Raw genomic sequence first — 23238 nt, 5'->3', positions numbered from 1 at the left:
TTCTAGAAGGTGGGGCTCCTTTCTGTCAGTCATCCCAGCCTTTGGTGTGCTTTGTTGAGCCCACTTGCAGGTCAGCTGCTTTTTCACAAACTGATTTGATGGGGAGTGTAACCTAGGGCTCAGAAACCCACAAAAAGAAAAGCTACTTGGTGGGCAGACTCTGGAGTAGCCTGGTTAACTAAAACTTTTGTACGTTAAGGTCTCTAATGCCCTGGTGGTAGTTCACCCTTCACCCAGAAGGAAAAGCTGGGCCGGGATTAGAGCAGATTGCAGAAGTGCTGCTGCTTCTGGTCTGCAAGTAGAGCCGAGTGCCCCACTTCCTCAGTGAACTGACCAGAAGCTGCCCTCTCCTGGGAGAGCATGAGGCAGGCCTCTTGGAACATGCCTATTTGTGGTGAAAAGCTGGGCTGGGATTAGAGCAGGTTACAGAAGCTGCCCTCTCCCAGGGAAGTGTGGGGCAGGCCTCTTGGAACAGGATCTATGTGTGGTTGTCTGTCCTGGGACATCAGGACCGATATGCCATTCACAGACTTTTGGCCTCACAGAGCTGAGCAGGAGCGTGGTGTGTGTGACTCTGGTGCCTTGTGTTTTCCCCATGACTAAAGTTCCTTTCTATGTTTTAGTTAGTGCGGTGGTCCTGCGTCAGAGCAAGCGGCTATCACTTCCTGCTCTGTCCCTGTGGAGGACCCTCACCCTGCCTGCCTCACTAGGTTCCAGTCCGGGGTGCAACATCCATTCACTCTGCGGCTGCTGGCTGAGGACCTGTTGTGTCTGTTGGGCTCTGAGGGTACATACGAAGCAAGACAGACAAGGTTCACTACTCTTGTAGTGCTGACACCCCAGGGGCAGGTGTCATCAGCCAGAAGATAGACAGTCTGGGGCTCAGAGTTCCCTAGCTCTATCCCTTTTAATCTCATATTTTCCCTGAAGTCTTCTGCCCTCAGCTTCCTGTTCTCCATTTTTTGCTTGGTGCCTTGCACAGGACTTAGTACATGTTTACGTGATTGCATAGCAGCTGGGGCTGCACTTGTGAAGCAGAGAGGGAGGGTGGCTTGTAGGTAGTGGACACCAGATGAGCTCTTCAGCTTGCTGTTGTCTCTTCAGCTTCACTGGCACAGAGTGGTCTCTAGGTGGTCTTTTGATGATTATGGAGAATACAAGCCAGAGGCACGCTCAGGTGGAGCACAGTGGGACAGGCGTATAGTTCACACTAAGCTTCGGGAAGGAGATGATGTCTGCATGGGAGTCTACTGGCCACAGGTGAGGAGGTGATGGCATGTTCCAGGCAGAGGGGTGAAAGCATGCAGCAGCATGCCATGGCACAGGGGCACAGGGCAGCAGCCTCTTCACTGCGCCAGCAACAGTCAAGTGGAGAGGTAGGAACACCGGCAGGGGCAGCCTTCCTGGAGCTCAGGCATTGCAGTTTTAGGATATGTTTGACACCCATGATTCTGGCTGCTCTGAGTAGGGAGTGGTGAGAGGAGAGTCAGAAAAGGAAAGATCTGAACAGTGTCATTGTGGGGACTGAGCCAAGAGCAGGGTTAATTACGGAGGATCTGATTGTGTGTCACCTGGCTGGCCCTTTCTATAGCCTCCCTCTGTCCCCAGCTGAGCCATATACCCAGGTGCAGTACAGTTGTCCCTATGTCAAATGGGTCTTCCTGGCTCATGCCCCCTGAGCGCTACCATGTGGTCAGGTGGCTCTGGGCAGAACTTTGGCACCTCAGCAGCTGGGCCTCCCGTAGCTGCCACATTGCTGCAGCCTCACCTCGTATGTCCCACCAGGTCAGTCAGGTGCTTCTCTGACTGCCCGGCCCTTCCTGACTGACATTACTGCACCTGGAATTCAGTTTCCCAGTTTGTCCACCTCCCCAGCCCTGCACTCATCCTTTCCTCCCTACAGCATGCCAAGTACTCGGGCCACACGTTGCTGAGAGAACCATGCAGAGCCATGAGGTTAACATTTTAAAAGGGAGACAGCCCACAAGCCTGTGGGTATGTAAGGGCCAGGGGCAATGCTTGCTGCGAAAAGAAACGGTATTTTTACTTTGCTTTGTGACTAGTCCAAGGTTTCTTCCACAGGGTGCCCAGTTGACCGTGTGTTTAATGAAGTCTGTATCCACTAGACTGTGCCCCCCAGGTGACCATGGACAGACCTCTAGCTCAGACTGACTCAGGAACAGTCCGTATTTATAGGTTTGGCCCAAGTATGGGCAGGTTAGCTTTGGGCAAGCTCAGCACAGGTTCCACCAGTGTTGCCAGGATTCCATCTCCAGCTGTATTTCCCTCTGTGGTGGCCCTGGTCTGAGGGACCTGGTGGTGACTCATGGCTGCAGTACTCCAGGGTCTTATGCCACCAGCTCAGCGGCACCCCAGCAGAAAGAGAACACCTTCCCTGAAGCTCCATTGGCACGCCTGGCTGCCTCACATGGCAGTGTCCCCTGGGCCAGGACCTGCAGTGCTGTCCTTATTGGGCCTGGAGCAGCGGATAAGTGATTCCCTAAAGAAGATGAGAATGAAGGGGATACTGAGCTGGTGGGAACCCTGGCTCTGTCCTATGCATCTCAGAGCTGAGTAGGCCAATGCAGAAGTGGGACTGGAGCCCATCATCCAGCCCTGGTGGCTGAGTGGTACAGAGGCAGTGCCAGAAGGTTGCCAGGAGCCCTGGTGCCTTAGATACTGTGTGCATAAGCTGCTGCTCACCATCTGTAGGCTTCTTTCCTGTGATCTTTGGCTCCAAGGTCAAGACCAGTGTCTGTCCTTTCCTAGGAGTGGATTTTTGGGGTTAGGCAGTGGAGTGATGTCCATCTGGTCACCTTGGTGCTGTCCTTTTTCCTCCTCAAGGCTGCTCCCAGACCCATTTTTCTCAGGAATCACAGTCGCCACCTACCTGGTCTCCCCACAACCACCCTCATTCCTCCTTCCCTAGCTTCTTTGTTTCTTCCTAAACAGTGTTTTCCCATCCCTTTCCACATTTCCCTACATCCTGAGTGTTTCCACCTCCCAGCCTATGGCTGACCCCACCAACTCTTCTTGGGGCTTCAGCACAGCCCTGTTAGTGGCCTCCCCAACACCAATGCCCCATTAATTACTGGCTTTTTTGCCCTATGGCTACAGCCTCAGAGGCACCAGGGCGCATCACTTGGTGTTTGTCCACAAGACTGTGGGTGGTGCCCTCGGTGCCTTGAATAGTGAAGAGGCTCTGAGAGCACTCTGCAGGATTCAGAACCATGGCTGTGAGGTGAGAGCTGGGCCTCCCCTTGGGGGCATGGCACAGCAGCATGTTCCCCCAGCGGGCAACAGAGGCTTCCCAGTCTGCTGCTATGCTAGGGTATGGAGGCAAAGGGCTGTGGACATGGGTAGGAGATGAACAGTGTTGCGTGGGGACCCACAGAGTAAGTTGCTCTTGTCCTGTCAGGTGGCAGAGCAAGCCAGTTTGTTCTCCTCCAACAGTGACTGTTTAGGGTGGACTCGGGCTTTCTGTAGCTCCATCAGTCCTTCCTCTTTAATATGTGCTCATGAGGAGACCAGGTCTAGTGTTGGTGATACTCTACCCAGTGACCTGTCCAGAGAGCATGAGCCATGTGGCCAGAGACTGACCCTCAGCTCTGCAAATTAAAACAATAAACTATATTGGACTCCGGTGGCTCACACCTATAATCCTACCTACTTGGGAGGCTGAGATCAGGAGAATCGCAGTTCAAGACCAGCTGGGAAAGTAGTTTGTGAAACCCCATCTCCAAAATAACCAAGGCAAAATGGCCTGGAGGTGTGGCTCAAGCAGTGGAGCACTTGCTTGCAAACAAGAAGGCCTGAGTTCAAACCCCAGTCCCACCAAAAAAAAAAAAAAAGAGCTAAATTAGCATCCAACCTTTGGAATTCCTGAGGTGCCACATATAGATATGGCATCTCTGATCCACCTCCTACAGGGCCACCTGGGATAGCTAGCTCTGGATAGCAGCTGCCAGTGCATCCTGCTCTCATATACCCCTGTCCCTGAGGAGTCCTAAAAGCAATTTGCTGATTCCATTCACCGAGAAAGAGGGCTGAGCACAGCCACACCTCCAAGTGTGGCTGGAAAGAAGCTGTTCCAAGAGATGTGATGTTCTGTGGAGTTACTAGTTTTCTGTCTGTATATGTACATATTTATATTTTGCCTTATTACAAGCAATGTAGCTTTGTTTACTGCATGAATATAGTGTCGGGGGAACAAAACCCATGTTTCTTTTTGCAGAAAAGCCTGCCATTGCTCCGCCCGTCTTTGTGTTTCAGAAGGATAAAGGACAAAAGGTAAGGGCCCGATATGTTCTCTCCTCGCTTCCATGTCTCTCTAAATCTCTAACTTGTTCTCTCCCAGAGAGCCCGTTGTCCAGGTGGCTGCCCCCTGATGGGGAACCTCAGCAGGAACCTTTGAGCTTTCACTTTGGGCCGAGAGGCAAAGGCCCAGAGATTCTTGTGGAAAGGGCTCAGAATGGGCTTTGCAAGTCAGTGTTCACAGCTTTTTCCTAGTTCCTAATGCTTAGTTTTAGAAATGCTACTGTACATTCAGGAAGCCTGTGGCAGAGGGATCAGGAAGGGAAAGGGAGGGAGGAGGGACAGGAGGGATGAAGAATAATGGTGCTTAGGGGAAAAACAGGACCCATAGGATTTTACAGGGTGGCTGGGGTGCAGCCCAGTGGTAGAGCACGTAGTGCTTGCATATGAGCTCCGGGGTTCCATCCCAAGGAGTACAAGGGAAAAAAAGCATCTTAAGTAGATGTTTCTAGATGCATTTAGAATAACTTAGTTTGCTCGCATTGTCTCTTAGCTAGATGGTGCGTCTAGTGTGCTGTTGCTATGCAGAGTGGGGCTGGCATTGCACCTAGATTCCCTCCTACGGCAACCACAGACTGCTGTGTACCGGGAGCTGTGGGATTAGACCCTACCCCACAAAGGTCAGAGTCAAGTCACATATCAGTGGATGCCATGTGGTAGCGATCCTAACTTGAATGAGGATGCCGCAGATCTCAGATGGCCTCTGGCCTGGTGGTAGTTGTGACTTAATACCTGTTGCAGCATCTTATAATGATCAACATGCTGAGTTAAATTTGGTGCTTTTTTGAAGTGTGTTTGCATCTTGTTGAGGGTGCTGGCGTTTGACAGCCTCGTGCTCTGGGGGATCCCAGGCCTCCTGCAGGGCGGCCAATGCCCAGGTGGGGAGCTGCTGCTGGTGTGGTGATTTGGGGCACATGGCAGCCCAGCTCCTACTCCTGGGTCTTCTCCCTTGGTCTGAGAAGAGAAAGCAAAACTTCTCATTGTGAGGCCCAATTTTCCTGGACAACGTTCAGTTCTCTGTTGGGAGCGGCAGGGGCAGGAGGGGAAGTGGCTGCCCTGGACACCCCTCACAATTCCCCGTGTTTGCCTGAACTGACATCTGCTAAGCCTTTAACTTCTAATTTGTAGTCTTCTTGAGTTAAACTGTTCTTTGCTGACGAAGGGCCAGGGGCCTGTGAAACTCTTCCTGTTTGTGTCAGTGCTCCAAGTGATGCTTCCCAGGTACCGTGCTTCCTCCTCTCCAGCTCCAGCCACGTGGCATAATGATATTCCTTCTTACTGTTTGTCCTTTGAGTGGTTGTTCAATATAAAGGGGCTCTAGCTTGAGGAAACAGAATACTGAATAAAGTCTTAGGAGTTCGATGTGTTAGATCCCTGTTTTAGATGTCCAAGTCATTTCTCTCCAGTACTTGGTAAAATCAGAACTTTTCTAGAAATTTGGGGGTTATTGAGATCATTATTTAGATCACTTTTGGTTTAAAATGAGTCACCAAACTAAGGTCCACCACCACCATCGCCTGTTTTGTACCAGTTATGTTGTACTCAGCCATACCACGCCCTTTGGAGTTCTGTGTGGCTGCACAACAGGAATGGATGGAGACCAGACGGTGGTGGAAGGCACTTGGTGCTGGGGTGCAGCCTGTGGTAAAGCACATACTGATCGTACACAGTTCCCTGGGTTGTTCCTTCTGTCCCCTACACACACACACACACACACACACACACACACACACACGATACTAATGCAGCTCTCTAACCCTTGCCAGAAAAAGTTTGTCAGCCCTCATTTAAAACAAATAATAGGAATTAATCTTTAAAGCTGAAGACTGTGGGACACCAGCAAGATGAAACACTAAATAAAATACATGTTCTTAAAATCACTAGTTCTAGTGCTGCTGCTCAGTGGTGTGCACTTGCCTAGCATGTACGTGGCCCTGGGTTCCATCCCCAGCACTGCACAAAAATAAATAAAATGATTAGTTGCTCCTTACTACTGTTTTCACGGCTAAGGAGTTTTGGCTGCTTTGTAACTTGAAGGCTGACTTAAGAGGAGGGCCTTCAAGAGGTTTGTGCAAATTACCTTAAAAGAGTTGGCCTTGAACCTGACCTGAAGACTAGCTAGGAAGGCGTCCAGTCATTTAGAAGCAGCAAGTATTCTTATTGAATATTGACTCCGAGCCAACTCCTAATGGGCCTCTAAAAATAACTGCCCTCCAGCTCTTGGGAGTGCAGTGCCCATGTCCCTGACACTCACGTGCAGGGTCATCAAAGGGCTGTGGGAACCATCTCTGTGCTGAAGGGCAGAGCTGGGGAATGGAGCCCTTGGTGGGTGGAGAGTCCAAATGGATGCACTCTTCCTTCCTCCCAAGATTAAGGTGGCAAGTGAGCAGTGGGGCACATGGCTGCCTTATTTTCTACTTGGCTTCCTAGTGCAAGGGACACAGGAAGGCAAGGCTGGGAGGAGTAGCATCAAAAATGAACGTTTGAAGCCAGAAATGGTGGTTCACATCTATAATCGCAGCATGTGGAGACTTAGGCAGGAGGATCTCAAGTTCGAGGCCAGCCTAAGCTACACAGTGAGACCCCCCCATAAAAAAAGACCTTTTCCAGGTCGTTCTTTGCCAGACATTACTGCCCCCCCGACACACACTCTCTCTCTCTCTCTCTCTCTCTCTCTCTCTCTCTCTCTCTCTCTCTCTCTCTCTCTCTCTCTCACTTACTTACTTCTGAAGCCCCATCAGCAGAGAGCAGGCTATTATTTTTCCTAATTGTGCCTCCGTGTTTTAAAGTTTTGAATTTTGAATATTTTCAAATCCTCAGAAAAGACGAGGGCACTGTGAACACTCAGGTATCCTCCATCTGGCTTCACTGTTGAAGTTTCTGTCACAATTGCTGAAGCACTCAGTGTAAGTTGCACCATATGACATTGCCCTCTAAATACTTGTGCAAGTATCTCCAAGGTCTAGGGCCCCTTCGTGGCCCCAAGACATGTCACTCCCAAGAAAATGATCATGAATTGAGTAAATACCCTCCAATATATACTCTGTATTTCAAATTGTCCTAATTTTCCTTCGAATGTCTCTTACAGTAATTTTCTTTAAATCTCTTGATCCCCAAAAATCAGAAGTCCCATTGTCAGCTGTGGGAGCAGCTAATTTGCCTTTCAGTAAATGATCTCAAATCACCAATGAGATTCACATAAAAGAGCTCATTCCCTCCAGCATTCAGGAAGCAGAGGCAGGAGTGTCGAGAGTTTGAGGCCAGCCTGGGCAAAGTTAGTGAGACCCTGACTCAAAAACAAAATGCAAACAAAAGGACTGAGGATGTAGCTCAGTGGTGAGCACTTGCCTAGCATGCATAAGGCCCTGAGTTCATCCCCAGCACCACAAGAAAGACTTAAGAGAGAAAAAAAGAAAGAAAAGATGAGGGAAGGAGAGAAGAGGAAAGGAAGAGACGGGAGAAAAAGGCCCGTTCTCCTGAAGACAAGCAGTCCTTGTGCCCAGGTGGTATTGCTGAATCATGACTGAGATAAGGACTAGAAATGGAACAGAAAGAAGTTGAGCTAGCAGCCCAGGAGTTTCTGCTTTTGCCAAGTGGCAGAACTATACAGTGTGCTTTTGTGGGTCTGGTTGATGTGCCAAATTAGCATCTCCTGTGGGGTGCCAGTGGCATCACTTAGCCTGAGGACAAGTTGCTAGCTAGGTGGTCCTGTTGCATGTCAGAAAAGTCATCTCACAACTTTTTGTTGTTTTTGTTAGTTTCTTGAGACAATCAGAACACCTAAAAAGCCTCCAGAAGAGCTAGGCCCTTGGTTCATGTCTGTAATCTTAGCTATTTGGGAGGTGGCAATCAAGAGGATCATGGTTACAGGCTATTCTGGCCAAACATTCTTGAGACCCCATCTCAACCAATGAAAGCTGGGTGTGGTGGTGCATGTCTGTCATCCCAGCTATGTGGGAAGCATAAATAGGAGATCACAGTTTAGACTGGTCTAGGCATAAATGCATGACCCTGTCTCAAAAATAACTAAAGCAAAGCATCTAGAGGAGTGGCTCAAGTGGTAGAGCAGCTGTCTAGAAATCGTGAGGCCCTGAGTTCAAATCCCAGCACACACAAAAAATAAAAGGCTTCCGTGGCCAGATTGACAGCATAGAAGTTTCATTGACTTCTCTTATACTGAGGCCTCATGCATTGGTGTTGCTGGGGCTGGGGGAACCGTTCTGAACTGCCTTTAGTGGAGACTGAGCTCTGAGTTCTTGCCTTTCTGTGTGATGGGAAGGAAGTTTAAATGCCCTGTGTGGGTTGCTTCACTGATTGGTGATAGCTGCTTCTTTCATACTCTCCTTTCAGAGAGCTTGTTAATCTGGAGGGGGGGCGTTCAACGTCACCCCGGCAGGATGGTGCCTATTTGAGAAAAAGACAAGTAGTTGCAGAAATGCTTCTTAGCAAAAAGTGTCGTGTCTCTAATAACGCTGTCACAGTGTGTTTTGACCTAGTTGTGACACTGCTAGGGTTATAAGCTTATCCCATGCATGTGTCTTATGTCACCCAGACTTGTTTTGGGATGATGTCTGACACTTGGGTGCTCTGGGTGTGAAGCAACCAAGACATATCCCTGTGTCTGCTAGGAAACAGGATGGCTCGTGGTCATTTAGGTCACCAGGTAAAGCAGAAGTTGTTAGACAGAGTCCAGATCCCAAGACCCGCCTCAAAGGATGGGGCAGGGAGGGGGGATTGCCCCTTGGAAGACAAGATGTCTGAAAAGCTTTCTCTTATCTTGGCCTTTTCTCAAAGAGGCCCCTGTGGAGGTGTGGCTCACATGGTAGAACACCTACTTTGCAAGTGTGAAGTCCTGAGTTCAAACCCCAATCCCACCAAAAAAAATAAAAGAGGCCCTTGCCCTGAGTATTTGTGGTGAGTCTAGGAGAATTGCATACCAAGGGCTCTGTAGGCGTGCCCAGCCCTCTCTTGCCTTCTGCCCACTTATACCAAAGCTGCCCTCAGTTCCTTACCATCACACACCTGCGCCCGCCAAGTCGAGAAAGCACTCTGTCTGTGTCCCATGACCATGACAAGCAAAAAGATGCTGGGAGAGTGGTAGCAAGGCACAGAACCTGGGCTCAGCCAGGGCTTGCAGCCTCAGACCTGACCTGGCTGTATTCTAGGCCACCTCCACTCTCTGCTTGTTTCCCTGGTCAGCATGGTGAAGGAAATGTGCCATGAGCCTCGGGCGGGGGTGAGGGTGGGGTAACAGGTTTGATCCTCAGGAAGATTTTTCGTCCCTCAAGTGCAGAAGCAGAGTGGCTCCATGTGGGGATGCCCCATAGTTCCACTGGGAAGGGCACATTTTGCTAAGCAAAAGAGCGTGCACTTGCCTTTCTGGCCCAATGTGGCCTCCATGGACATTGAAGGAAAATTGTCTTTTTTGCTCCCAGTCCTCTGCAGAGCAAAAAGACTTGTCGGATTCGGGAGAGGAGCCTCGGGGGGAGGCTGAGGCCCCCCACCATGGCATGGGTCACCCCGAGTCAGCTGGCGAGCATGCCTTAGAACTTCCTGCCCCTGCTAGCACTTCCGCCAGCACTCCTCCGCCTCCCGCTCCACGAGACCTGGCAGGGGTAAGTTTACAGCACCCAGGGGGTCTCCCACATCGGCCCCTTTCCCTGGGCCCCTTCTGTCCAGACCCTCTGTCAGCCAGCAGCTGATGGTAAGAGACAATAAGGATTTCTTCAACTTCCTTTAACTCATGCTGCCTAAGAGTCAAGGATTACAATCGATTCTCCATCAAGATTTTTCAATTTTGGGGGCTTCTGTACCCACAGCAAGAGATCAGTCCTGCCTCCTGAGAGACAGAGAGGCCCAAGGAGTGGGCCTAGGGGGTGGAGTCTTCCAAATCACTTCCTATCCCTTTTCCTGCCTTCTGCTTCTCCTTCCCCTTTCCCTGAATTTTGTGCATTCACGTTCAGTGCCCTACAATCCCAGGGAGTTCAGATTTCCTATTAAGTTGGGAGCCAGGAACAGGAGTCCTCCAGCCCAGGGTGCGAGGCAGGACTGATGGTGTTTGGACTATAGTTAGGCCATGCTACCTGTCTTCAGTTGAAGCAGGAAGAAAAAACCCCTGTTTGACTGCAGGGGAGCCCCTGTGCCCTTCCTCTTTGAGTCATGGTGGCTCTTGAGACCCAAGTGGAGGAGACTGTAAACTCAAGAGCAAGAAGCATCATAGGTTTTAGAAGTTAAACTGGGGAAGTGAACATCATCCTGTGTTCACGATTGAAAACTCCATCCCTGGGTGTCTAACTGACCAAAGGTCCAACTTTCATAACAGGGAAGTGGAGGACCCTGCTCCATCACCTTGCACACCAAGCAGATTTCCAAGTTAGCACACACCTCTCCCAGACCTGAGCGGTTCCTTCCTTCATATCAGCCACCAAGCCCCAGGAAGAAACATTCAGCCACAGTGAGGCTGGATTCCTAGTTTAGCATTTTGGAGAGTTCCTAACGTAATGGAAAAAGAAGAAATGGTCATTACTATGCATCAGGGTCCGTGGTGGAAAGGGGCCGTCCTTCACATTTCAAAAGTGGGTTTGGGGTAGGCGCTACAGCCAGATGATACCTCACAAGCACATGGAGGCTGGCAGAGTGAGAATCAGAAGGTGCTCTTTTTGTTTTTGCTGAGCAGCCCCCAGGAGTTAATCAGAGGGCTGTGTGAATTGGCGTGCCATTGGTCTTGGAGAACACAGCCTCTGAGAACAGATGAGCTTCCTTAGCCCAGAGGCACTGGAGCTCAAGTTCGAGGAAACAGCTTGCGTAGGACTCTGCCGCCACAGAATGGACAGGTTTCAGAGCGAGAGTAGCCAACAGGTCGGTCACAGGGCTTTTGTGATGGCAGCTGCTCGAGAGCACACAGCCCCTCATACTTGGGACAGGCCTCTGCCGGGTGTGGGCCCTCATTCCCATGGGATCTCTCCTACCTTGTGATCTCTGAAATCGGCCAGCCCTGATGTAGCTTGCCTCCATGGAACCTGGCTTCTTGACTCTTGTGGATGGTCGGCCAGAGGCTCTAGTCCTTGGAAATGCAAGCAGTCCCAGCCTGGCAGGGAACAGTGCAGCACTGTTGCAAGAGCCTCCAGCTGTGGGACCAAGCCAGGCCTGTGGGGGTGGAGAGCGCAGCATGTAAATGCAGCAAGCAAACACACCCCTGGTTTTCATAACTTCAGGTGTCCTGGAAACAGTACTGTCACACCACTTGGTGATATCTCTGAGCCAGCCAGGGCTTGCTGACATGGGCTCTACAGAGAAATGAGGATGGTCCCCATTAATTGGCTTCCTGTATTGATTGGACATGTTCAAGGAAACTAAACTTTATTTCAGGTCAGTTAGCCATAAATCAAGTCAGATGGAACCCAATCCTGATTCTTCTTAGGCTGAGGTTTTTTACTAGTGACCTTTGCCTGTTTGGTTTGCATCAGAGCAAATTTGGATCTTGTTCCGTCCCACACTGGTGCTCAGGAAACCGCCCCGTTACCTAGCAGGTCTCATCCATCATGTTCTGCTGTTCTGTTCCATGGTCCCTGGGGGCATGCAACGAAGAGAGTTCTTTATAATAAATACTGGCTTGCTTGGAAGGGGCCCTTATCGTCTTTCAGCCACTGAGGACTTGGTACCAGGAAAAGGTGTCTATATATCAGACTTGCTGGCTCTTAGAAGACAGTTTTGAAGAAGACCAAACTACATGCAGATTAAGTTCTGTCTGACCTGGAGAAGGCAAGAGGCCATCCCTGCGTACTCGAGCCTGCTGGAATCATGCTGCAGTGGAGCTCCAGGCCAGGGCCCTGCCAGCTCTGGTGTGTTTGTTAGATCCACCAGGGAGCTGCAGGAGGGCCAAGAATGAGCCCCTCTGGCCAGGTAACTTCCCACATGAACCTGCCCCTTGCCACCCCTCAACATCCTATCCTCCATCATAGAATGCACAGCTCTGGTGGCCTATGTCTGTGTCTCATCCTGGCTTCATTTTCCTGCAGCCACAAGCAACCCGGCTTTCCTCTTTTTCTTTTTCTTCTTCTTAATTATTATTTTGTTTTATTTTATTTATGCGGCACTGGGGTTTGAACTCAGGGCCTCACGCTTGCTAGGCAGGTGCTCTACCACTTGAGCCACTCCACCAGCCCTAAGCAGTCTGGCTTTCTAACTGGTCTGCCCAGACAGAGAACTGCTCAGGTTCTGTCAGGCCAGATGTTTTCTAGAAGGGATTCTCCAGCCTAGCCTTGCTCTGTGGCCTTTGCAAGGGGTCAGGAAAACAGTGCCTTCTACTTCTGCAACTGCTTGTCCGTCTATGTCTGTAGAGTAAGCTTTTGGAGGCAGCCTCCCACTCTTTCCTGGCCTGGCCCATCGTCCCCGTCAAGGCCACACCAGGCAGTCTCACAAGAGCCATGTTCTTTGGAGGGGACAATTCTCAATAAATGTACCAGCCACAATGTTCACCATTTCATCTCATACATACGAAGACAGGTGCTCTACATCCACGGTCCCATTCTGGATCAAATGTGACCCAACCTTCAACCACCCCCACCCCCCCAGTTTTGGACCTCGCAGACCTGAATTGCTCCCCATGGTTGCAGCAGCTCATTGGGGGAGGACTTTGGGTGACTCCTGCATTCACCCAGCTGGCAAGGCTTATGGCCTATCTGGGGACTTCATCTTTTATGAGCCTGCTCTGTGCATTCCTCCTGCTTGCTACAGAGAAATAAGTTGAAGGATTGTCTCTGGCCAACCTTGGGAGCGTGCTCCCTGACTTGATTACTTATGTGGGATGCTGTCACCATGGCATCCAAGACTCTGCTGCCCTAGTGCTCTTGGTAGGTTGTTCTGCAGTCCTCACACACATCCTCCTGCACCTGTGGGCTGCAGACCTGGGGTCCAGTCCCTTGTGTCTGGGCATCGTTACAGACAGGCCATAAGAAGCTACTTCCTTGGTTGGGGTGAGTAGTGGCAGTGAACTTCCTTCACTTGAAGCTTAGGGGAAGTGGAGAATGCCTCAGGGCTGGTGTTGGCCTTCGTGGGCCACAGTAAGTGAGGGGAGTTCCCACACACCAGACCTTTCCTGCCTTGGGGAAGACAGCATGAGCTGGCAGGCTGAGGCCCAGGCCCCATCTGCCTTGTGCTTCACTCCCCCAGCCCCTAATCCTCCAGCAGCATCTGGAAGATTCCTCCAGGAAGAGTGCCTTCTGTGCCGTCCTTCCCAGGATCAAGAGGCCAGGATGTTCCAAAAATACTAAATGGGTTTTTAGAAGAGACGTAGCTCAGATTTGAGGGTCTCCTGTGATCAGGTCAAGGACCACCTGAGTCTTGTCTAGCCAATCACCCTTGCTCCTTGGGGCTTCCAAAGGGGACACAGACTCCATCCATGCTGCTCACCCTTGTCAAGTGTCCTCTGTGTGCCCAGCTGAGGTGTTGGGGGTCTGAGCTGTGACATAATGGTGATGAAAGACGTGCTAGAGAGAACAAAACAGGATAGAGAGAGGCCTTGGGCTGAGGAGTGGGCATGTGTAGACCCTGAAGGGCAGTGCCTCAACCCCACAGAGGTTGGGCAGACAGCGCCCCAGCTGTAGGGGGAGCACTTAGATGAAATAGTGAGGTGGGAACAGAGTTGGTACATTGAGAAAACAGGAAGAAAGCCAACATGGCGAGCCAAGTGTGGGATGAAGACCCCTTGCTGCAGAAGGCCACCAGGAGCTCTCTGCAGTCAGGGTCCTGCGGATGCAGCTGCCATGTGTACAGTGGACCATCAGCAGGGGCAGGCATAGAAGCCATGGAGCAGACATCATGGAGGCAAGGGCGGGAAGATAAATCCTCCAGACCAGAGCTCACTGACTTGGATTTAGATGTGGTGTGTGGAGGGGAGGATAGAGCCCAGCATAGCAGGCTGCTGTGTTCTCCAAACTGCTGCTAGGGCAGCATATGGACAGTGAGAGCCCTGGTAGGAGCTCTAGAGGTCCCAGCTCATGACCCAGGTGGGTCTCTCTGGGGAGAGGAGCTCTAGACTTGGGTCCCTGAGAGGTATGAAGCATCACGGGAGGAACCCCAAGTACACAAAACAGGTTTGTACTGACAAACCTGAGGGGCGAGACAGTCAATTCAGTGGTACCCTATTTTCAGGAGCCAATAGAAGGTGGATAAGGAAGTGGAGGACCCGAGCACCCCCATGGACATTATAACCAACAGCAGGGCATAAGTCCTCAGGCACAAGGAAGACAATGCATCTCCTTCCATGTAGAAGGACTGTGGTCCCCCACTACAACAGAAGGAAATTAAACTCAGAATTAAGGAAGGTCACACATGGAACTCATGGGATCACCACAGCCACAGAAGGTGGGCCATGGAGAGGCCTATTGAAATTGTGATGATGGCCAAAACACCCGGGGCCTCGGGAAACAAGCCTGGCCTAGCCATGACTGTGTGTAACCAGCCATAAGGCTGAGATAGGAGCCCTCACTGCCTTCCAAAACAGTGTGCTATAGGCCCATGCCTACTGGAACTTGGGAACTAGTGGGGGTCAAACCAAACCATGAAGGGAAAGTTCAAGGACCCTGTAACCAAGGAGTTTCTCCCATCTTAGGGTACAGGTGGTCTGCAGAGGTGTGGAGGCCTGAGAGGACAGTGTTCTCCAGGTCTCAAAAGTCATTCAGGAAGGAAAAGGCCCCAGCACCAGCAGGCAGCCATGGGAAGGTTTTTGCGCAGTTGAAATGCTCATTGACTTAGAAGAGAGGGGAAGAGCCTGGAGCCGGGGGCGGAACATGGGGTGGCATGTGCTGGGCCCTGTGAAGAACAGGTGGAAGAACAGGGCAGCCTGAAGTGGCCTGAGAGGAGTCAGGTAGTTCGCCGCATGAGAAGGTCAGTTTCTGAAGGGGTGCCTGGCCTGGGATGGGAACCTGCATAGAGCATGTGGGGCCAAAGCAAGTCTATAGGACTCAGAGGGTTCAGAAAACTTGTTCTTGGAGCTGGTATAGGAGCTGGTCCAGGGCAGCATCTGGCCTCGAGCCCCTACTGGACAGGCCAGGGTATCTGCAGCCAGAGTGGGCAGTCATGCCTCACTGTTCTTACCTGTGCCAGTTTGAGGGCAAACAGTACCTGGAGCCTGTATCTTGTTGAAGTCACCAAGGAATGATCCCAGGGATAACTGTGATGTAATTCTTCTGCATTAGATGTGACCACAGGCTCTAGCCTCAGTGACCTTAAAAAGTGCTCCAAAAATGTCAATCCTACATTAAGGCCTGGGCTTAATACACTTCCTTAACCCCATTCCCCTAGCCCTAACCAAGGTCCCTCTCCTGGTTGCACCCAGGATTTGGTTCACAAGCATGGCTCTTCGGTCACACTGTCCCCTGAATTCCATAACCTGCCCCAACAACCTAAGGAGTCTGACATTAGGGGAAGGAACTGGCTTTAAGGTCAGCACAACCCAGTGTGAGAAGCAGTACTGTACTGCCAACAAGAGCTGAGCTTGAGCCGGGTCCCAGTGGCTCATGCCTGTAATCCTAGCCACTAAGGAGGCAGAGATCAGGAGCATTGTAGTTTCAAGCCAGCCTGGGCAAATACTTCATGAGACCCTATCTCAAAAAAACAAAAAATCATCAAAAAAAAAAAAAAAAGGGCTAGTGGGGTGACTCAAGGTGTAGTTTGTGGTGCATAGTTCAAACTCCAGCACCACAAAAAGAAAGAGCTGAGCTTGTCCACCCAGTGCTCACCTGCCATGTCTTCCTGAACACCCTATGACCAGGGCATCAGTGTCCCCAAGTGAGGAACCCAATGCCTGGCCTGGTTACCCTCTTGGGAAGTGGCAGAAGCAGGATTCTCAAGAAGGTAGAAATGTGGGAGTGACTTTGTGCCCCACTCTGGCATGTCCAGTCACTGCTCAGTGCTGCCTGGAAGCCAACCTACTGGACACAGGGTTTTATTTCATTTTGGACACCAATATTTTCATAGTGGCCCCAACTGGCCTCCTATTCACCCAGATACACACATGGGGTAGCAATAACTCCCTCACCTCACAGTCAGTTTTTAGAACACTTAACTTCAGGTACAAAACCCAGGTTTGCTTTTCTGACACAGATAGAACCAAGCTCTTTGCTCCTATTAGGGAGGAGAAAGTCCAGGTTAAGATCTTTTTCTGTCATGGATTAGCTGTGTGACTTTAAATAAGCCACCTACCCTCTCTGGCTGTCATTGCGATCCATTCTAGGCCAGTGTGTATTTTTGTGCAGCCTGTCAGTGGAGACAGTGTTTGTATTTTTAAAGGATTATAAAAACAAAGACAGTGTTTGTATTTTTAAAGGATTATAAAAACAAAGCAAAGTATGTTTGCTTTGGCCTCTGCCAAAAGCATGACTCTGTGGCCCTTTATAGGAAAGCGTGCCAGCAGTCCCCCTGCTGTGGGAGGGTCTCCTGGCTCCCATCAGCCTTGGCTTTATTGTGGTTGGTTGCTCCTTCCACTTCTTGGAGTTTGCACACCACTTTCACGTGCAGCATCTTATTTATTCCCAGTAACTCATTGAGCAGGCACTCTTCATTTGGCTAAACTTGACCCCTAAGAGCTTTTGGGACCATAAGAAAGTTGGCTTTTTCTCTCGCCCTTAAACAGAGTCCCCTAGGAATAGTGGCAGTACTCCCTCCACCCTTGCTGTGGGCTGCATAGCTCTGAAGCAGGGATGTGAGAGGGAACTGGAGGCTGTGAAAGGAGGGGTTCCTTTGGCCCCCTAGCCCACTTGCACTTGTTCTGTAGGTTGCATTTGGTGTGCAGGGTTTGACGGTTCTGTTCTACCTGTTGTGCAGTGGACTTTGGCTCTCCCTGGAAATAATAGCCTGCCTTGAGACAGGAGGCCACTACAGAATGTGCCAGGTCATGGCATGGGAGCCAGTCTGATCCGGGGCTGTGTAACCACTGTAAGCAGCCCTGCCTGCCTTGGCAGTGGAGAGGGTCACTTTTCACCTCCAGTGGACTGTAATATGGCCAGGGTCACTTGCGCTGTGTCTTGGGCTGGGGTGGCACACCAGTTGTTTGGGACCTGTGGAGAAACAGCCTGATCCATGCTGGGTAATGCTTCCTCAACAACTGACAGGATTCCTTGGCATGTGGTTCTGGAAGGCAGACATGGAAGGTTGCACAGTCAGAATTTTTGAGCTGTGGGGTGAGGTTCTGGGTGGTGCAGGTGGTGGGGTGCAGTCTATTAGTCTATCATGCTGCACTCTGGGTTCCACGCGGTCTAGTTACACAAACTCGACACCCTCTCACCACCCTGCTTGTGCTCTTGTTGCAGAGGTCAGCTGGAGGCTCCAGTCCTGAAGCAGGAGAAGGTAAGGAAGCCTCTGCAACATGTGGCCCCCTTGGTGGTAAAACAGAAGCAGCCTGATGCTCCTCCTCCTCTTATCTCTAGATTCTGACCGAGAAGATGGAAATTACTGCCCTCCTGTCAAGCGAGAGAGAACGTCCTCTTTAACCCAGTTGCCCCCTTCACAGTCAGGTAAATGATGTGAGCATTTGTCATTCTATGACCTAACCGTGCCCTTCCTCCACCTCACATCTGTCGCCTGCCAAGGTTACTTAGGAGACTCCTTAAGGAATGAAGGTGCAGCTTGCCCTGAGGGGTCCCTGTCTGCAGTTAGCAACACTGTGACTTCCTGAGGCAGACTGGGAGAAGTTGCCCCTCTGACACAGGAAAAGGTTGACCGATGAGAGCTCTTTGGGGGCTGCAGCGATTAATTTCTTCTCCTGTTTCCAAGGCTGCTGGCTGTGATGTGGGCTTCTCCTGACCCTTCAGTTACAGCCTGGCCTCTGGCCAAGCAGCTTAGGTTTACACTGTGTGCGCATGTACACACAGTAACCAGCAAACCAGCAGAGACCTTGGTGCAGTGCTAGGAGCTCCCAGAGAAAGGGCCAGGCAAGGATGTGATAGGAACACCCTGGGTGCAACAGGCATGTACATGGTGATTGAAGGCTGGTGTGGGGGAGACATTGGGACTGCTAGTGGAAGCCCAGGACTGCCCACTTCCCCCTCATGGCTTGGTCCCCACTCTGGCACTGTCCTAGGACCTCTGTCTTAATTGTGTGGAACACCCCAACATGAAGGTTCTCCAGTTACCCACTGTGACACTCATTCCTGGGAAGTTCACAACAAATATTTTAGAGTTGGAGCCTGAAGGATGTCTGTAGGGGAAGGTTGTATTGCTTTACAAAGCCACACACATGGTACAGGAACGTGCTGGGTGGCAAGTCAGTGCCCTCACCCCAGCATCCCTCTGGAACCCTGGACTTGAGACCTGTCACCCTTAGCATTGGTTTTGGATGTCTCCGTACCCCTTCTTGTGACTGCAGGAGGTCCCCTGAGCAAATTCACTGTTGTGTGCCCACCACTTCGTAAGGCACTGCCCAAGTAGTTCACAGACCAGGCTACAGGTGACCGTCCATTTTTGAAGGATCTCTGCTCACATGGACAGGTGCTCTGTGGAATGAGGGACTTCCATTTCCTGATGGCCTGTTTAGCCACACTTTCTACATCAGAGACACTGCAGAGAGGAGGAGGGACACTTTGTGCTGTGGCCATAGGCCAAAGGGAAATAGGCCTCCGGTCATTTTCCCTCCCTGGCCCACTGAAAATCGCTTCCCCTGTGGTGGCACCTAGGAGATCCTAAGTTCTTAGTGAATGGGGAAGTTGGGGACAGAAGTTGTACTGGCACTTGGAAAGCATTGTTCTTGTGCAGACTTCCCTCCAGTTCCACTTAGCAGTATTCCATCCACGCTGCACTCAGGGTGAGTCCTCAGAAAGTTCCACTTCAGTTGTGGCTTGCATCCTCCGACGTAGTTGCTGTCATAAAGAAAACTCTTGCACAGTTGGGCTGAGATCATCTGGCTGCTGAGAAAGGAGCAAGGGCTGAGCTAGCCTTGGGATGCCCTTCCTCCCTGATGACCACCCCAACAGGTGGCCAGGTGCCAGGGCAGTGCCAGGCCATGAAACTGGTGGACAGTCAGTTGTTGGAGCCGTTGGGGCTGCTGTTCTTGGAGACCCTGTGCTGGCTATGAAGTCTCCAGTTTGTTTCCATCTCATGGTCCAGATGCCTTGTAACGTATGCTATCGCTCCTGTACTGGAGCGTGAGAATCCACCCCTCAACTGGGACAGGTGCCCGTGCCCACCCAGCCGCCCTTCCCACTAATGCCTTCCTTCCATTTTCTTCTCTGCCCACACCTCCTTGCGGATAGGATCAAGCACAGTGTTCTCATGCCACCAGCCTTCTCCAGCCTTCTGTGGGTCCTTACTAAAACCAGGGCAGCCCTCACCATCCTGGGCCTGCCGCCACTCTGGGCCTTTCCTGGCCACACAGCAGAGCAACTGGCAAATAAGATTTTCAACAGGAATGGGCACTGGCAGTCAGAATTCATTTTCAAGTCCTCAGTGCTGGGCTTTGCCCAGTCTTTAGCTTATAGATTTGCACTCCACAGTGAGATGACTCCCTGAAGCCTGGAAGTGTCTCTGTTTCTCACAGTGGAGATGCTTGTAAGGAAGTTGATAACCTTAAAAAAACATGTGTTGCTCATTTTTCAAAACCACACAAGGAGCAGTCATAGTTTCAAAAAATCAGAAGGGCTGGGCACAGTGGCTCACGCCTGAAATTCCACCTTCGTGGGAGACAGGTAGGAAGATCCTGGTCTAAGCTGGCCCAGACAAAAACTGATGACTCTACCTAAAGAGACGAAAGTAAAATGGACTGAAAGCGTGACTCAAATGGTATAGCACTTGCTAGCGAGGTCCTGTATTCAACCCCCCACTACTTCCAAAAAATAAATAAATAAATTTAAAAACCAAAGAGTGCATGAAGGAAAAGGATTCTCCACCCCCTTCCACCCACGCACTCTTCTTCCCCAGGGTAACTGCCACTACCACAGAGCAGTGTGATTTCTCCAGACCCCTTTCTCTCTTAAATTCTCCTATTAATTAATATTGCATTGGTCTGCTCAGCTGAGCATACTTAGCAGTGTCACAGCAGTGAGGATAGCACTTGATCCTTCCAGAGAGTGTGGAACCTGCCTTTTTTGGTCTTTTGCTAGAGAGCCAACTCAAAGACTTCCTGAAAGTTTCTCCCATGTGGCTGAAATTCCCCATAAAGATTTAATGAGAAAGTTTAACAATGCAAATTCTGTAACCCAACCTGCCTTACATAAATTCACTGTCAGCTTTAAAAGTGTGGCGAGATAAGTCATATGCCAGCCAGTGTGGTGTCGATGTCAAGGGAGAAGCCCAGTGTACTTTTCCAACTGGAGGGTTGATTTAATGGCACCCTTTCAAACAAAGTCATTTCCGTGATATGGTAGACCATGCTCTGTGTTGATCCTGATCTGGTCCTGGGGAGCCTGCTTCTCTGAGGCCCTCAGGAATGGCAGGTCAGCTTGTGCCTGGCTGTCATTTGACAAGTGGTGTTCTGAACAGTGGTGTGGAGTCCTGTGGCACAGGTTCTCAGTCCCTCTGCATTGTCATGATCGGCTCTGAGGTCTGCATGGCAGCCTCCCTCCCCCTCCCAGCCTTCATTCTCCAGCTCTAGAGGTGACTGGCTCAGGCCTGGACTTGGCTGGGCTGTGCCTGGTTTGAAAGCACTAGTGCCCTAGTTTGTAGGCACTTGGAGGCATGTCAGACCACCTGCCAACCTTGCTTCTGTTTTACAGAAAAGTCATAAAGCGCTTCCATATCCTCTTCTGTAGTGACCCCTAACCCCTCACCCCCCTGTCCCCAGTCCACTGAATCTCACCTTCATCTGCAGCCACCCCACAGTCTCCCTTGACTTCCATGGCTGTGGAGCTCCTGGGTCAGTTGTCCTGTAGAAGTCCTTGGGTTTGGGATGTCCAGTGTTTCCTAGTTGTCAGAGCAGGGTGTACATCTTGGGCAAGAGTCCACACAAGTGACACTGGCCTCTTGGTGTGCACCATGTTTGCCTGTCCTCTCCCTAGCAGAGTGAATCTCAGTCTCTTGTGCTGGGTGGTGTTCCCCAAGATCTGTCTGGTACTCGGTATGGAACCACCAGCCCCACCCATTACCATGGTTCCCCACCCTAGTCTCAGCCATCCTTCTCCTCCAGCAGTGTCCTCTTGTTGATTGACCCCTGACTGATGCTGCCACATGGGGACTCGTCCCCACCCCTCCTCCATTTATTGATGGTGTTCTGCTAGAGGGCACACTTTTTCTTCTCCCCACTCATTTGCTCACCAATTGATCATCAGTGTGAACTTAGAACGCTGCTTTGTTAATAGATTACAATCTGACTAGATTTTTGTTTGAATGTTCAGAGGGTCATGACCTGGCCCCCCAGAGTCCCTTTGGGCTGGTCCCTTTATGTTCTATCCAACAAGAAGCTCCAAGCTCACCATCGTTCCTGTCCCAACCCTGGAATCTCCACCATCTCTCTAGGGGTCCTGGTTCTTTGTAGTGAGTGGTACCAGTATCATCTCGGGTGTGTCCCTGCTCCCAGGTGTCTCAGGACAAATGGGAACACACACACACATGTCCACCTGCTTGGATTGCCCCCAATCGGTCTGTGCATGTGTAGACTTCCCACATAGTACCAACAGGCTTCCTCTTGTCTCTTGGGCATGATTCTGCCTCTTGTCTGACAAGAAACTTGGCAGGCCAAGCCCTCTTTCCACCCTATGCCTGCAGCATCCTTGCCTAGACTGCAGCTCCTGTCGGGCTGCCTGCTCTTGAATCCTTTTCAACATCTGGTGCAGGCCAGGTTTCATTACAGGGTGTGTTCCTGGTTAGGTGAGGACTTCCCTCAGGGGTGAGTGCTGCCTCCCTCACTCATCACTTGGGTCTGTCCAGGTGGGCAGAAAGCAGACAGCAGCCTGCTTGTTGTGACATGCTTTCCAGGTGGGCAGAAACTGTCCCAGGGTCTCTTTTCTCCACCAAGCCTGTGGGGAGCATTGCTTTGGCCCTCAGGAAGGTGGCCCACCTGTGGGCCTCCTCCTCCTTCCCCCACACACACAGGGCCCTGAGGTCTAGCCACAAGGCAGCAACTCTGTTGGACCTGTGTTGCAAGAAAAGTATGTTCTGGAAGGAGTGAGAAGAGACTGTGTTTCCATGGAGGGGACCTGTGACAGAGGCCTCCAGGCTTTGGCTGCCCCCACCTCCCAACACCCCCCTATCCCCTGAGAGCCCGTGCACCTTGCTGTGGACCCTGCACCAGGGCTGGTCATGCCATTCTGGGCTGGGCCTACCACCCACATTGGCCAGCCTGGACCTGGCAAAGGCTCTGTCCTGTTCACATTGGCTACAGAGGGACTAGAGTTTGAAGAGTGGTCATCCTAAAACCAGCTCTCCACGCTTTTTAGAAAATTACTATGCTAAAAATTTGACTTCAGCCTTAAAAAAAAGTCCCTAAGAGACCAGGCATTTTTCTGTATGACCCTGTGCTTGGGCAGGAGATGCAGCTCAGCATTTGCCTCCTGAAAAGGCCTGCTGGTAGCGCCTGTTCCCTTCATGCAGTGCTTCTCGTGACTTCAGTGTCTGCACTATCATGCCAGGTAGCAGCCTCCATGTAGACTCAGCTTCATCCTCACCCACCCTGAGAGGTGTCCTCACCTGGCTGTCACCAAGGACAGCTGTTGGCTCAGCACAGTTTGACTTTCAGAACTGAATATTCTATCTGACTGACACTTCCAGTGTTGTTGGAGTTACAGTGTCCACTTGATTGTTCACAGAGTTGTGCAGCCATCACCCCAAAAGAGGCCCTATCCTCTTCCCAGACACTGGCACCTACAAGTCTACTTCCTGCCTCTGGATTCACCTTTTGTCCTTTTCTTATCAATGGAGTCACTACACTATGAGGCCTTTGGGGTATCTCTCCATTTATTAAGTTTTCATTTATTTGTGTTTTGTTTTTTTCCCCAG

At 50.9% G+C, this 23238-nt stretch overlaps 1 protein-coding gene across 8 annotated transcripts in view; it reads left to right on the top strand.

Moving 5' to 3' along the window:
* The window catches only part of Ranbp3 (RAN binding protein 3), a 53665-nt gene that overhangs the window by 12147 nt on the left and 18280 nt on the right, over positions 1 to 23238 (top strand). For 4 of the 8 annotated variants that reach the window (XM_074054425.1, XM_074054424.1, XM_074054422.1 and 1 more), the window contains exons 2-5: positions 4235 to 4290; positions 9750 to 9929; positions 17625 to 17661; positions 17742 to 17828. In XM_074054425.1, coding sequence (XP_073910526.1) covers positions 4235 to 4290; positions 9750 to 9929; positions 17625 to 17661; positions 17742 to 17828 — 360 coding nt within the window. Of the gene's footprint in view, positions 1 to 4234; positions 4291 to 9749; positions 9930 to 11937; positions 12217 to 17624; positions 17662 to 17741; positions 17829 to 23238 lie in introns of those variants that run through there. The other 4 variants (XM_074054427.1, XM_074054428.1, XM_074054426.1 and 1 more) reach the window with 3 other exon arrangements.

The sequence above is a fragment of the Castor canadensis genome, chromosome 14 (assembly GCF_047511655.1).
Source record: "Castor canadensis chromosome 14, mCasCan1.hap1v2, whole genome shotgun sequence".
Lineage (NCBI taxonomy): Eukaryota > Metazoa > Chordata > Mammalia > Rodentia > Castoridae > Castor > Castor canadensis.
Note: the sequence above shows the minus strand (reverse complement) of the source record. Positions and strands in the feature narration are given on the sequence as shown.